This window comes from Phocoena sinus, chromosome 2, assembly GCF_008692025.1.
Source record: "Phocoena sinus isolate mPhoSin1 chromosome 2, mPhoSin1.pri, whole genome shotgun sequence".
Lineage (NCBI taxonomy): Eukaryota > Metazoa > Chordata > Mammalia > Artiodactyla > Phocoenidae > Phocoena > Phocoena sinus.
In genome coordinates, this window is record NC_045764.1 from 68,097,360 (window position 1) to 68,113,302 (window position 15,943).

The window sequence follows — 15,943 nt, forward strand, 5'->3', positions numbered from 1 at the left end:
ATTTCAAATTTAAGAATGTTGTTATTAGTGAGGTATAATAAGTTACATTTAAAGAACTAAGTTTGACTTTATGGAACCAAATGCTTCCAAAGCCCTCCCAGAAAAACTGGCCTGATACATGGCTTACAGAATTTCCATCCTTACAGGTGGAAAGGAATGTCATTTCCCAACAGGTCCAAGAACCTTAGGATATTTGGAGCATCTCTAGAGGAGAGGAATGTACCCAAATTTATAGGTTCTGTAGTTGAAATATGGTGGACAGAGTTTCTTGGGCTTGATTTTCTAACCTCAGTATAACAAGTAATAGAGCATTTAAAAACTTCAATCTGAGATTCCTTATGAAAACTTCCAACAGAGCAAACTTAAGATGCCTATGTGGTGATTAACATTCTTGCTGCACCTATGTAAATTATCAGGCCAAACCTAATGAGACCAGCCTTATTTTGTGAATAATTTTTTTAGATCATTTTGTATCAAAAATGGGGGAAGATTATAGGAAATTTTTTTTTATGTTTTAGAATAAGCAAGAGATTACTGGATACCTTTTCAAATGGAATGCATTCAGGAATTATCTGAACCTAGTCTTTGACTAGGCTATGTTACAATTCTGTAGAGATTAAGGTTAACTTATGGGGAAAAAACTGATAATAATGCAAATAATTCATATCTATAGACATGAAAAAAAATTCTGTCTGGTGAAGGGACATTCCTTCTTTCCATAGAAATGTCAATTTTCCATCTATTTGCAAATTTATTTCAATTTTCCTGATCTACAAAGATATGTTCCTTGGATTCTCCTTCAGACCAGTTGTGACAGCTTACAAATTCTCTCCTTTAACTGATGAGTTAAGTAAATAAAATCTTTGACACGTGTTCATTTGTAAGAGAGTCAGGATTTTACCTGTTTTTTGAAAATCATCCCTTAACATCTTTGTCTCATTTAATTTCAAAACTGTCTCACTTTCCTGTTGACTAGATTAGGAATTAGAAATTCATTCATTGTGTCAGTCATTCAACCAATATTTAAGTGCCTGTTATAATATCCCCACTCAGGAAATATTCTGGAGAGTGAGAATTCAATGGTGAACCAGACAGACCTCATGGAACCTTTAGTGGTGGAGAAGACATTAAATAAATTCACAAATAATATATAATTACAAACTGTGATCATCTATAAGGAAAAAGACAGATGCTTGAGGAAATGACTTTTACAGGCAGAGGTAAAAGCACTTGTGAGGCCTGATGTGAAAAAGTGCTTGGCCTGATAAGGAAGAGAGAGAAGTCCCCTGTGGCTGGAGCACAGAGAAAGCGGAATGAGATGAGAATGGAAGGGAGGCCAGGTCAGACATGCCTTGTTTATAGAGTTTAGAGTTTATTCTAAGATCAGAGAGCAACTTGCCCACTGTCACACAGAGCCTAAACGGAAAATTTTTATTATGAGACTTATATTCTTAAGCATTGTGGAGGGGTTGGGGGAGCTTTCTTCTTTGGATTTAGCAAGATAATTCAAAAAGAAGTAGAGAAGTTTGCCCTGCATTTTCCAAAACTATTCTCTCTTCTGGATGTTGTTCATCTTTCACCACATGCTGGACTTGTGTAGATCTGGGGTGACTTAAATGACAGATCACAGCATCAGGACATGTAAAAGTCTGGACACTCTATCTACATTTGTGTGGCTTGTGCTTTCCTGTGTTCATATTACCTTGCACAGTACCAGACATATGGCAAGTACTCAATAAATGTGTTGATTAATTGGTTAATTAATTACAAATATTATGGTAGGCCATGTGTTCTCTGGCAGATAATTGAGGGATGAAATACGATGTTTTTCTGGACCAGGTGCCATGGCTCTAGATTTACCTTTGTTTTGCAGCAATTGTTTATTGTGTCTATCGCTAAAGCAAGTATAGATAGATAGATTGATTGATTGATTCACTCATTATTTTATTCATCTTAATTTGACCCAGGAAGAATGTAAGTGTTTCTAAAGCAAGAAGTAGAAACTCTGCTGAAGTTTTCCCAGGGAGTAAACATTATGTAAACCAACTAAAAGCATGTGTCACAAAGATTTCTAAACAACAATGATTTGTAACTAGGAAAGTAATTGTTACAGTTGCAGGAAATTTAATCAATTAAGAGACTTATAATGATGCAGGGTTGTCTTGAGTTTTGCCGTACCCCACCACTGACTGGGTCAGCAGATAGAGGATACAGGAGATACAAGATGGGGGACTTTAAATCTTCAGGTACCAGAAGAACCCTGGGGAACCAACTTTAGATCCAAAATACTCCAGACAACAGTTAGAAAGTGAGATAGAAATAATTAAAGATCATCTCACTTGCTCATATTTGAGGTACAAAAGGTGATCCACTTAATTCTTTAGGGGGACTTCCCTGGTGGTGCAGTGGATAAGACTCCACACTCCCAATGCAGGGGGCCTGGGTTCGATCCCTGGTCAGGGAACTAGATCCATGTGCATGCTGCAACTAAGAGTTTACATGCCACAACTAAGGAGCCCTGGAGCTGCAACTAAGGAGCCCACCTGCCATAACTAAGACCTGGTGCAACCAAAAAAAAAAAAAAAAGAATTCTTTAACATGTCAGCCAATTAAGTATCAGGGAGAAGTAAAGAGGGTTACACTTGTGACACTCAGTCCTTAGTCATTTGCTTACTCTTTCATTTGCTTATTCATTCAACCAACAATTTAGTATCTACAAAATGCTAGATATGGTTCTAAGCACTGGGGATACTGAGATAAAGATGACATGACCTTTTGCTTACAAAACAAGAAATCTACTGGTTTCACAAACTCTGGTATTTCGACTAAGACATGCATAGTTTAAATGCTAATTGCATAAATTCTGGCTTCATATTTTTGTATAATAGTATATTGAAATAAGTTTTTAAATTCTATCGGAAAAGCATCAGAAACTATCAGCTCAGAAGCTTGAAAAATTACAATAATATCACTTAAACAAAATAATAATTTTAATGTGTAATAACATCAACATCTAAATCAATAGTAAATCTGTAGAATCATGGATTTTAGAGGTGGGAAGGGACTCTAGTCCAACCTTCTGATTTACAGAGAAGGAAACTCAGGCTACAGTGAGGACTTGACTTGTCTGAAGTCATCTTGGAGAATTAGTGGCTGAATCCAAATTCAAACTCAGGCCCCCAGTCCCACCTCAGTGCTCTTTCGCTATGTTCCTAAACATATAAAATGGTTATTGAATCACTAACCTTTATTGGCATCCACTTGTAAGACTGGCACAGGGGTGAAATAGGGATTCGTGCGATGAGAAGCTGGCAGAACCGTGAGGTTGGATATGGTGGACCCTTTTATTAACTTCTGAGCCTTCACCTAAATGATCAAAAATTTGTTTTCAGCAGACATTTTTTGCTTTCAAAATGAGCACAGTTTTCTTCTTGTAAAAAATAAATAAGATTATGAATAGTTTCATTAAGTTTTAATAAAGTAGCAATATCAGCTCCAGTTTTATTGCTAATGAGTACCCTGTGCTATTGTCTACTGTAAGGAGTTTGTGTAATTTAAAATAGTTAATTAAATCCAATTAACATGTTGTGATTTCCAATATGCAAAGTCAGTATAGTAGTTAATAAAGGAACTATTAAGATTTTGTTCAATTTTAATGACTAAAATATAAAAGTGCTAAATCTTGACAGGAGGCTTTGAATACAGCAAAGTTTTATACAGGCAAATTTTCTAGGAAATACATATTAGAGTTTTGAGGATAAAGAAAAACTGGGAGAATGTAAAGATAAATATATCAGTCAACATTAACAGGTTAAGGATAAACTCTGAGCATACTCTTGGAGATCTTAGAAATGGTTAAAGACACGATGTCTAGATCACTTACAGTAGATATTACTTTTCCTAACGTCATTACATGCTTTTATTATAGTTATGAAATATGAATTGTTTCTATTAAATGGTTTCTAGGTTTCGAAGATTATATGTATTGCAAATAAATCACATTTAATTGTAGAGCCCAAGCACATTATTTTACCTTTATTATAGGAGGTTATGAATTACCTGGGCCCTCTCAGCAAGGAAGATGCAACTGTTTGGTATTTATAGACTGTTTTAAATTTTCCAGTTGTTTTCCAAACATTAATTAATTTGTACAACTTCCAAGGGAACTAGGTAACGGTTTGCTATTTAACTAATAAAGAACCAAGTCAGAAAGCTTAGTAGATTTGTCTCAGGTCACGTAGAGTACTAGATATGCAAAGATTATTCAATTTGAAGATTGATCTGATTCTGCATTAGTGAAACTTGCCATTGGACTCAGTTGTAGTACATCTTATTGTTCATCAAGGTCATGATGACCTTAAGGAAAAAGAAAGGGAAAGTTTCATCAAGACTCTGGGGGGAAAATCACTTTGCAAAATAAATATCTACTGGCTGAGAAATGTCTTGTGAACAAAGTTATTTTTAGGGCCACACTGGCCAGGATGTGGTGCTTAAGGGAAACTATAAGCAACTACCATCCTATGGACACCAAAAAACCTTTGGCGATGTTTGGTGAGGACAGTTTAAAATGACTACAAATATGATTTTGTTTTTTTTTTTTTTTTTTACAAAATAGGATTTTTAACAGGAAAGAGCAGACTGGTTAATGCAATCGGTTTCCTTCCAGGCGAGTGGGAAGAGGAAGGTCAGTGCTCTGGGTCTTGCTTGATGAGAGTGTGTATGCGCATTGTGTGATTATGGAACTTCTGTCTTGCTGATGCACCTTGGTCTCCTTTCCTCATCCTCAGCTCTCCTTTCCCCACCTCACCTCCAGAGAGGAGTAGTTTCCCAGGAGCTCCTCCTAACCAGGGAGGCTGAGATAATCACCCAGTGTAACTGTGGCTCCAGACATGGCGCAGGCATAGCTGAGGACACTCAGTATCAAAATGGAAGGGTCTCCAGTTATCTGATTGATCTCAGGGTCAGGGAGGCAAAGGTAAATCGAAGGAAGAAAGATTCCACTTAAATAAAATTGTCAAGTACTGTGAAGGTGTAAAATATAGTTTTGGCAGTTTCGGGGCTTACAGCATCATTTATCTGGATTTTCTGAAAGCCTTTGACAAAGTACACCTGACAACCTGCTCTTGAAAGCTAAAGTAGCAGGATCTGACATCAAACACAATGTAAAAGTGTGACACAGAGATGAGAGTGGAAGGCAGATGATGTTCGGATTCTCTCAGGCAGTCAGCACATTCATAACACTGGTTTCTTTAATTCTTTGCATTGCATAAATCTCAACAATGTAAAAGCCAGACCCAAGGTCTAGGGCTGTGCTGAAAAGGCAGTGAGGGGTTTGTGTGTGTGTGTGTGTGTGTGTGTGTGTGTGTGTGTGTGTGTGTGTGTGTGTGTGTAGGGGGCATGGAGGGGTGACTTCCTGGTGAGTTTACATTTCTGCATATGCTTGGTTGGAAGAAGGGCGGTAACAACCTTCAGCGTTTACTGAGCATTTTACTATATAACACTAACTTTAATACAATAAGCATTAAATTTCATGAGGCAATGGAAAATCTAAGAGCTATGAGAGTGCAGAAGAGGTAGTAATTAACCGCCTGCTGGTATCGCAGAAGGCTTTGCAATGACTCTCAACCCTGGCTGTATATTAGCATCACTCAGGGAGCTTTTTAAAAATACTGCTGCCTGGGTCCTAACCCAGGGCAATTAAATCAGAATAGCTGTGCTGGGGCCTGGGCCTCGGTATTTTTATAAAGCTCCCTAGGTGATTCTGCTGTGCAGCCAAGGTTGAGATGTATTGCAGTCAGTGATACTTAAATTATGTCTTAAAAGAAGCACTGAATTATATCCCATAGAGAAGAGGATGCAATTGTAGGTAGAAAGAATGGTGGCGGCAAAGCAAAATAGCATACAAATGCATGAAGATCTCATTGAAGATGAAGGGCTCTGTGTGGCTGGAGTATGTTGTGTGTATCAGGAGGATAAGGTGGGGGATGAGACTGGAAAGGTAGGTTTAGATTAATGCAAATTAAAGAAACCGGCATTATGAATATGCTGATTGCCTAACAGAAGTCGAGTATCATCTGCTTCTGGCTTCTCTCTCTCTCGCTCTCTCTTTTTTTAAAAAAATAATTAATTAATTAATTTTTGGCCGCGTTGGGTCTTCGTTGCTACGCAAGGGCTTTCTCTAGTTGCGGCGAGCAGGGGCTACTCTTGGTTGCGCTGCTCAGGCTTCTCATTGCGGTGGCTTCTCTTGTTGCGGAGCATGGGCTCTAGGCACGTGGGCTTCAGTAGTTGTGGCATGTGGGCTCAGTAGTTGTGGCTCACAGGCTCAGAGCGTAGGCTCAGTAGTTGTGTCGCACGGGCTTAGTTGCTCCGCGGCATGTGGGATCTTCCTGGACCGGGGCTCAAACCCGTGTCCCCTGCACTGGCAGGCGGATTCTTAACCACTGCACCACCAGGGAAGTCCCCTGGATTCTCTTTTATCTCATGCTTTATATTTTATGTTGAATCATGCTTTTTGGTTTGTATACTACTAATGAAAGAATCATATTCTAAACAGAGCAATGTCCCTCATATCTGGTACTTATTGCTGTTTCCAAAGCTATAATTCAGAACTTTATCACTTTATGCCAAAATCCTCTATAATAGCTTAAAATTTCTTCAATATTTAAAAAATATATAAAAGCTTAAAGAAGAAAACAGCAATCATATTCCTGTCAGCCAGAATTAATTATTGTGAATATCTTGGTATATTTGCTTCCAGTGTTTTCAAATAGAAAAATCATTCTATTTTATTATTCTGGTAATAATGATATATGCTCATTATAAAGATTCCAAATAATGCAGAAAAACACAGAGATGAAAGTTTAAGAAACCATACCAAATATCATTAGGTGATTCACTATCCCTGACATCTTTGGAGTGATTGATCTATTGTTTTATAAAAGTAGGACTTATATTGTTAAACTTAATTTGACATGAATTTAATACGAAGGGAAAAGGCTGAATTAAATCCAGCAAATTGGGACTTCCCTTGGTGGTCCCGTGGTTTAGACTTCGCCTTCCAATACAGGGGGTGCGGGTCCGATCCCTGGTCGGGAGCTAAGATCCCACATGCCTTGTGGCCAAAAAACCAAAACAGAAGCAATATTGTAAAAAATTCAATAAAGACTTTAAAACCACATCAAAAAAATAAAAAATAAAATAAACCCAACAAATCATTAAGCCTCAAATAAATATTTCTTTACCACAAGATTCCTGTGAATTAAAAAAGATTCCTCTGCATGGGTTGGCAAATTTTTTCTTAAAGGGCCAGAGAGTAAAAATTTTAAGCTGTCTTAGTCTATTTTTATAGCTGGAAAGTAGCATAAACATATGGAAACAAATGGGTGAAGCTGTGTTTCCAATGAAACTTTACTTACAAAACAGGTGGTTCACCCTCAGGCAGTGATTTGTGGACTCCTGCTCCATTGTTAAATAAAGGCAATTATGAAAAACATTTAGGTTTTTTTCACCACATGTTTTTATTTTGGATAACATATCCCAGCTTCAAAAGATGGCAGAACATTAGAACTTCCTTGCTACTCCCATCTCCTCTGCCTCACCTCCCAATTTTGTATTATATTATTTTTACATTGTCCAGATTTATAATATTCACATTCTGTTTTGAAACCTTCATTGCTATGATTGTTTGGTATTAGTTCTACATGTGAATGGATCCAGTGCCCATCAACAGTCCTTCTGTCAGGGCTTCTTATGCTTGAGTTCTTTATTTTGGTGGATTATTAAATTGCCTGGCTTTGGTTATCAAGCAGTTCTTTCCAACAAGTGTTCGTGGGTATTTTACTTCCCTGAGCCTTTATACTTGAATTACACCCGGGGCCATCCTTTCTTAAAACTCTGTAGACTATACCATTGTCTTCCACAATGAATATAATGAAATTGGATGCCAGCCTGATTTTTTACCCCTTGTAGGTGATTTTTCTTTCTGCCTGGATGTCTGAAGCATTCTCTGTCTTTCAAGTTCAAGTGTTTAACTAGGAAATACCTTTATGTTAAATATTCTAAATCAAAATTTCCTGGGATTCAAAGTTTTCTTTCCACCTGCAGATTCAGTTCTTTCTTCACTTCTGGAATGTGCTCTTAAATTACAGCATTAGATACATCTTCTCTTTCATTTGCTGGGTTCTCTCTGTGAGGGACATCAAGTGTCCTTAAATGTTGGCTCATCTTTATCTTTCATAGTGTGGTTCCTAACTATTCGTTCTCTCCTGGTTCCTTTTAGAATAGAACCCTGAGTTTTAGCTGAGCACATGGCTATCCAGTTAAAGACCACATTTCCCAGTGTCCCCTGTGGCTAAATGGGGACATGAAGCCAATAAGATGTGGCAGAAGTGTGGCAGAAGTATAACCTCTGTGGCATCTCCTTAGAGTGCTTGCCCTGGACTATTTTTATCCTTCCTACAGACTGAAACATGGGTGTGTAAAGGAGCCAGCTTCAACCATTGAAATGAGACTGTCCTATAACCACAGGAATGAGGAGGTGATGGAGCATCAAGATAGAAGGAACCATATTTTGGATGACCTCCTGGAGGAGATCCTGCCAGACTTGGACTTCTTACCTGTGGACTCTTTTGTGAGTGAGAAGAAACTAATTTATTTAGGGCATTATATTTTTGGATTTCTTTGTTACAGCAGCTTAGCTGGTAACAAACTAATATGCATATCTGTTAACTTCTAATTAATCTCCTTTATTTTTTCCTCTGCATTTACTGTGCTTACAGTCTTTTCTCCATGTCAATATTTCCGTATTCAGCAGTATCTGTTCTTTCTATTTATAGTTTACTTATTAGTTCCATAAAGTATTTTGGTATTCAGTTTATTTCCTTATGTCTGCAACCTCCCTTTTTGTCTCATTCTGCTATTTTATCATCTCATGGTTGAGCTCTAGTTTTACTTAATTTATGCTCCTATCAAGCTGTGCTATAATGTGAAGAAATTGTGAGAAAATTCCTTCTGTTCCTTGAGTTATGTTTTTTCCTAGATTAGGCTTTGTCTTTTGCAGCTCATGATTCTCCCTCCCTCCTCAGCTCTTTTTCTTTTGTGAAATAGTGACATGTATGTAATAGATCATTAGTGACTGTGTCATTTCTTTTCCCCTTGCACATACTTGGGCAGCTATGTACAGACATTCTACTTGCTCTGATATAGTATCTCCTCCCCCATTGTCTGGTACCAATGTGTTTTCTCTCCCAACATCTGAAAACTGGGTATTGTGGATTTTCTCCACCTTTCTGTGACCTGAGGGCATAGGTGGGAGAAGCCTCAGTTTTAGGACATACGCGGTTTTTGTTAAAATATGTAGATGCCCCTCCGTCTCCTGAGATTTTGATGAACATATTATATCAGGGTTTGCTCTACCCAATCGAGGATGAAACCATCCCTCCCTACCCCCACCCCCAGGGCTTTGGAACATTTTGGTGGGATCCTGAAGTAGTCACTTCTTTCAGGAAGAATCAGATACATTATTTACTTTAATTTCACTTGTTTCTTCCAAGTTCCCTTGTCAGAAGAGAAAAAAGATAAGAATGCCTGCTTGATTGTCTTCTCTCCATATTTTGTAGTATTTCTGAGAATCCCAATATTTTGAGAATTTACCAGTAGTATTTCTAAGGACTGGGGAGGGGTTAGGCTTGGAGCTGTGCTGCACCCTCTAACTCTGCTCCAGAATCTCCTGCTTGGTGAATTTAAGAAATTGTGTACAACCTTCACGGCCATATTCAGCAACCCTGTCCCAGCACTCCTCTTCATCTGTTGGATGGGGAAACTAAAACTCAGAAAGGGAAAATGGCTGGAGCACATGTCTAATCTGCCTTTTAGTTCAGAAGCACAACTAAAATGCATGTCACTGTTTCATGGCCCAGTGCTTTTTACTGTATTTTCTTGCTTTCTGAGTTCTTGAAACTTTAGAGCAAAACACAGCTCAGGTCATCAGCTTCACTACATCCTCATAGTAAAGCTCTACCACTCCGTGTCCTATCTCACTCCTTTCCAAGTGCCATTTAACTTAAATACATTAGGAGTCTCACTTTCTCTCAGACTAAGGATTACCAGTATTCTTGGAGGCTGGAGAGGCTTCTGTAGCAGAAAAGCAAGAACCCTGAGCTTGGAGCACTGGATTTGAGTCCCAGCTCTGCCATTTAATTAGCAATGTAGGGGTGGGGGTGGGAGGGGGGTAAGTCATTTATCTTCTCTGAGTCTCAGTTCTACCTTCTGTAAAATAGGGATATTCTTATCTACAGGGCAGCTGAGTTTTATGTAAAGGATTTGTTCCTGGAGGCATTTCATAATTGTAAACCACATAATTCCAGACAGCTAGACAAAGAATGGTAGATATGGCAAAGACTGCTGGTGGACCTTCAGTGTGCTACTTAGCCAGAAACTACATTTCCCAGGCCCTATGGTAGCTTCCTGTGTCTTTGTGACAAGTTCTGGACAGCAGTATAGGAATTGTAGTGATTCTACCAGTTGGAATACAGACAAGATGGTGGGAGTGTAGCAGCCATCTTAGATCACAAGATAGAAAATGGCCTGTTCAGGAGGACAGAGCAGTAAAATGGTAAGTGTGTGGGTACCTGGCATTGTAGAGCTGCCATGTCAGCCATAAACTGCTCTGCTCAAACTGTGACGTGAGAAAACATTAATTATTGTCACATTTAATCTACTGGGTTTTTTAAATATAAATTTATTTATTTATTTATGGCTGCATTGGGTCTTTGTTGCTGCGCACGGACTTTCTCTGGTTGCAGCGAGCGGGGGCTACTCTTCATTGTGGTGCACGGGCTGCTCATTGCATTGGCTTCTCTTGTTGTGGAGCACAGGCTCTAGGCATGCAGGCTTCAGTAGTTGTGGCATGCGGGCTCAGTAGTTGTGGAGCACAGGCTTAGTTGCTCCAGGGCATGTGGGATGTTCCCAGACCAGAGCTCAAACCCATGTCCCCTGCACTGGCAGGCAGACTCCCAACCACTGCACCATCAGGGAAGCCCCTAATCTACTGTTATGTGTTACACTTGCTAAACTCATATTCTAAATAACACAGGATATTTTTATTTACTCAAGTGGTGCCTTCCGGTGGAAACTTAAGCTTAAATATATCTTAAATTCACTCAGATTGATCCAGCTTTGAAAGAAAATGAAATTTTATTGTTTTTTAAATTTGGGGGCATTTGAATTATTTCAAACTTTGTGTATAAAGCAAGAATTATTTTACATCATGGTATTTCAAGTTTATATAATTCAATTTAACATAAAATTCATCATCACTGCCCTTCCATAAGGCCATTGTGAGGAATTAATGTGTTAGTATATGGAGATACACAGCATAAACTTTTTTTCATACCAGAAACTGGGTTTTATTTTTGTTTCATATAAACATTTTATTGTAGTATAAGTTTTTTTTAAAGGCACAAATCATAAAGTCATCAACTGATAAATTTTTACAAAGTGGACGCTGTGGGTCACCAGCCTCCAGAACAGGAGGTACAGCATTACAAGCACCCCAGGGGCCCCTCTCTTGCTCCTCCCAGTCACTACCATAACCCAAAGGTAACCACTATTCTGAATTCTATTATCAGCTATTATTTTTCTGTTTGTGAACTTTACATAAATGGATTATTACAGTATGTATTCTTTTGTGTCTGACTTTTTTCTTTTAAAATTGGTGTGAGGTTTACCCATATTTTTATATATAGCAGTATGTTCACACTATGGACTTTTAAGTATTGATTTTGAGTTATAAATTATATTTATAGCTATAACCATTAAGACTTGAGCCTCCAACCTCCCACTTTTTTTTGCATTGCTTATGATGTTCCTTCTGGAATATTCTCTCTCTCTCTTTTTCTCAACTCTGGCTACTAAATTCCTGTCACCTTTTAACAATTGGCTTAAAGGTAACGTCCTCTAGGAAATTACCTCTGATCTCTTCCTCCTCTGAGTTCTTATAGCTTTTCTTTGTACTTTGCTTATTACATTTACAACATATATTTTAAGTATTTGTATAGTACCCTGGTGGCATTACATAATCCAGAACTCATTTAATTCTGTCTTATTTTCTCATCTGAAGAAGAAGTAGAGCCATAAAAGTTTAAAAAAATATAACCACTTAAGACTTATTGGAAAGTAGCAATTAACATAACCATATTAATAGCAAATATTTTTCATTTTGATAAAGATAGTATTATACAATGGCAAGACTAAAAAGTGACCTAGTTACAACTGTGATAATGATAGAGTAGCTTATTACAGACTAATCCTCCTGAAGATAACAATCATAAATTCTGGATAAAATATTTTTTTAAAAACCAACTATTTGAAGGTACTGAGATAAATTGAAAACAGGCAGAAGCTAGAAGGGAGTTGATGTTGAAAGGAGGGAACTGTAACAGTTGAGATTTATGTGTGTGTGACTTTGGTCCGAAAGTACTTCTCAGTCCATGAGATGCAAAGTGGCTATAATTTAGGAAGAAAGGCACAGTCTTACTGGCTAAGGAAGTAAGAGGATGAAGTTTAGGGCTGTCATAAAGGCTGAAAATGAAGGGGAATCCCAGAAAGGAGGACGTTGCAAGGCAGGGATCCATAATTTGCAAATAAATAGCATGCAAATCCTTGGCTGACCTTTGAGCTACACATATATGGAAGAGATTCTAAGAAGCCCAGCAAAGATGCAACAGTTAACAATTTGAAAAAAACTGAGCAGAGATTCCAGCTGCTACCCACCAAGGGCAGAGTTTGGAATTTGAGTCTCGCCAAATTAATTGCCTGCTTGAACAAGAATTAACACATTCTAGAGCATGGTGACAGAATTCAGAGTCTATGCAACACATTATTTATAATGTCCTCAACGGTAAAAAGTTACTATCTATGCTAAGAAATAGGAAAATATCCACACAAGAGAAATAGTCATCAGTAGAAACAGACCCTGGAGGTGATGAACCAGTTTACTGCACAGATTGTGGTGATGGTTTCACCACACTCATCAAGTTGTATACACTAAATGTGTACTGATTTTGTATGTCAATCATGCCTTAATAAATTAGTTTTTAAAAAAAGAAAGATATCAAGATAATCCAGAGAGTAGAATTAGCAGATAAAGACTTTAAAGCTGTTATTACACATTTTAAAAACCTTAAAGAAAAATATTATCATAATGAATTAACAGATGGAAAATCTTGGTTGAAAAATGAAAACTATAAAAAAAGACTAAAGGGAAATTTTAGAACTGAAAAGTAAAATGTCTGAAATGAAAAGCTTGTTGGATAGGCTTGACAGCAGATTGGAGTGAGCAAAAGAAAGGGTAGTGAACTTGAAGAGAGATCAATAGATGTTATCTAATCTAAAGAACAAAAAGAAAAAAATATTTAAAAAATGAATAGATTCTCAGTGACCTGTGAACAATATCATGTTGTATATTTTGTATGTAATTGAAGTCCCAGAAAGAGAGGAGAAAGAGAAATGTGGAGAAAAGTATTAAAGAAATAATGGCCAAAATGTTCCCCAGTTTTCTGGAAAACATAAACTTATAGATCCTAGAAGCTCAATGAATCTCAAGGAGGATGAAGACAAAGAAAACTGCACATGGGCACATCATGATCAAACCCCTGGAGAACAAAGACAGAGAAAAACTTGAAAGTAGCCAGAAAAGAAAGAAAAACAAAAAGACGCATTATATACAGGTAATCAATGATCTGAATGATTACTAACTTCTCATCAGAAACAATGGAACTTTAAAGCATTAATTTACAAAAACCAAAACCTGGCAACTCAAAATTCTCTATAAAGGCAATATAATGACTTTTTTTTTGATAAAAGAAGACACATAAGCAGTATGTGTTACAAGAAATGCTTAAAAGAAATTGACAGAAAATGATGCAAGATGGAAACTCAGAACTCTATAGTAAATATAAAAGACTATATATTTTTTCTCCTCTTAATTTCTCTTAAAGACAATTGACTGTTTAAGGCCAAAAAAAACTACAACATATTGTGCAGTTTACAATACATGTAAGTTACATGACAACAAAAGCACAAAGAATTGAGAGGTAAATAGAATTCTATAGTTTGCAAGTTCCTTACATTGTATGTGAACTGGTGCAATATTAACTCCAAGGAAACTCTAATAAGTTAAGGAGCATACTGCAATCCCTAGGGCAACCACTAAAAATAATACAAAGAGGTATAACCTAAAAGCCAATAAAACAGAATATTAAAATTTTTTTTTAAAAAAAATCACATAATCCTAAGTCAGGCCGAAAACAAAGGGTACAAAAAAGAGTTGGAAAAAATAGAAAACAAGTAGAAAAATGGTCATTCTAAATCAAATCATGTCAATACTTACATTAAATGGAAATGGACTAACCGTTACTTTAAAAAACAGAGGTTAGCAGGCTGGATTTTCAAAACAAGATACAACTATAAGCTATCTATGAGAAGGATTTTAGTTTTAAAGACACAGATTGAAGTAATAACAACAAAAAAGAGATTTATATATCATGTAACAGTAAGTGAAAAGAAGGAGTGGCTATATTAATATCAAGTAGACTTTAAGACAAGGAGTATTATCAAAAGAAAGAGGGATAAAAAGCTCAGTTAGTTGAGGGAAACATAAAAATCATAAACATGTATGCCTCTGATAACTTAACACAAAAAATGGAATAAAAATGATTAAAACTAAAGAAATAGACAAATCTTTGATTAGAGTTGAAGATTTTTAAATTCCATCCTCAGTACTTTGTAGAACAATAGATTTTAAGAATCATTAAGAATATAGAAGATCTTGGGAATTCCCTGGTGGTCCAGTGGTAGGACCTCCATGCTGTCACTGCTGAGGGCCTGGGTTCAGTCCCTGGTTGGGGAACTAATATCCCACAAGCCACGTGGCATGGCCAAAAAAAAAAAATAAGGTCTTATCAACGTGGGTTTGATTACAGAAACTAAGTATTCTCTAAATAATGAAAAATATATATAGAAAATCTGAGTATCACCAATAACCACCCTGACCTAACTGATATTTATAGACCACTACAACCAACAATGGTGAGATATACATTCTTTTCAAGTGTACATGAAACATTCACTAAAATAAATTATATCCTGAGCCACAAAATAAGTCTCAATCAATTTCAAAAGATTTGAATCTTATAGAGTATATTCTTTGTCGCCAGTGGAATTAAATTAGAATTCAGTAAGAATGAGAAAACTGGGGCTTCCCTGGTGGCACAGTGGTTAAGAATCCACCTGCCAATGCAGGGGTCACGGGTTCGAGTCGGGGAAGATCCCACATGCCACGGAGCAACTAAGCCCCGTACGCCACAACTACTGAGCCTGTGCTCTAGAGCCTGCGAGCCACAAACTACTGAAGCCCCACGCACCTAGAGCCCATGCTCCACAACCAGAGAAGCCACCGCAATGAAGAAAGCCTGTGCACTGCAAGGAAGAGTAGCCCCCCGCTTCGCCACGACTAGAGAAAGCCCACGTGCAGCAATGAAGACCCAACGCAGCCAAAAATAAAATTAATTAATTAATTAAAAAAAAAGAATGAGAAAACTAAAAATAAATTTTAAATCCCCAAATATGTGGAAATTTAACAACACACTCACAAGTCAAAGAAAAAAAATATTAGAGAAATTTTGAACTGAATGATCATGAAAGCAACATATCAAAATTTGTGGATGCAGCTAAAAACACTGCTTAGAGGGAAACTTATCAGTCTAAATGCTTATTTTAGAAATATAGAAAGGTCTAAAATCAATGATCTAAGATTCTATCTTAAAAAAGCTTAAAAAAAGAGTAAAATAAACTCAAAATAAGTAAAGGAAGAGAATAAAAAAGATAAGAGGAGAAATACATGAAATAGAAAACAAGTAACAGAGAAAATCAACAAAGCCTAAAG

General features: G+C 37.1%; 1 protein-coding gene across 1 annotated transcript in view; it reads right to left on the minus strand.

Annotated features, from left to right (window-relative positions):
- The window catches only part of IQCH (IQ motif containing H), a 213,853-nt gene that overhangs the window by 143,451 nt on the left and 54,459 nt on the right, over positions 1 to 15,943 (minus strand). Inside the window, exon 5 of the mRNA XM_032623387.1 lies at positions 3,246 to 3,366. Within this exon, the coding sequence (XP_032479278.1) occupies positions 3,246 to 3,366 (121 nt within the window). The remainder of the gene's footprint in view (positions 1 to 3,245; positions 3,367 to 15,943) is intronic.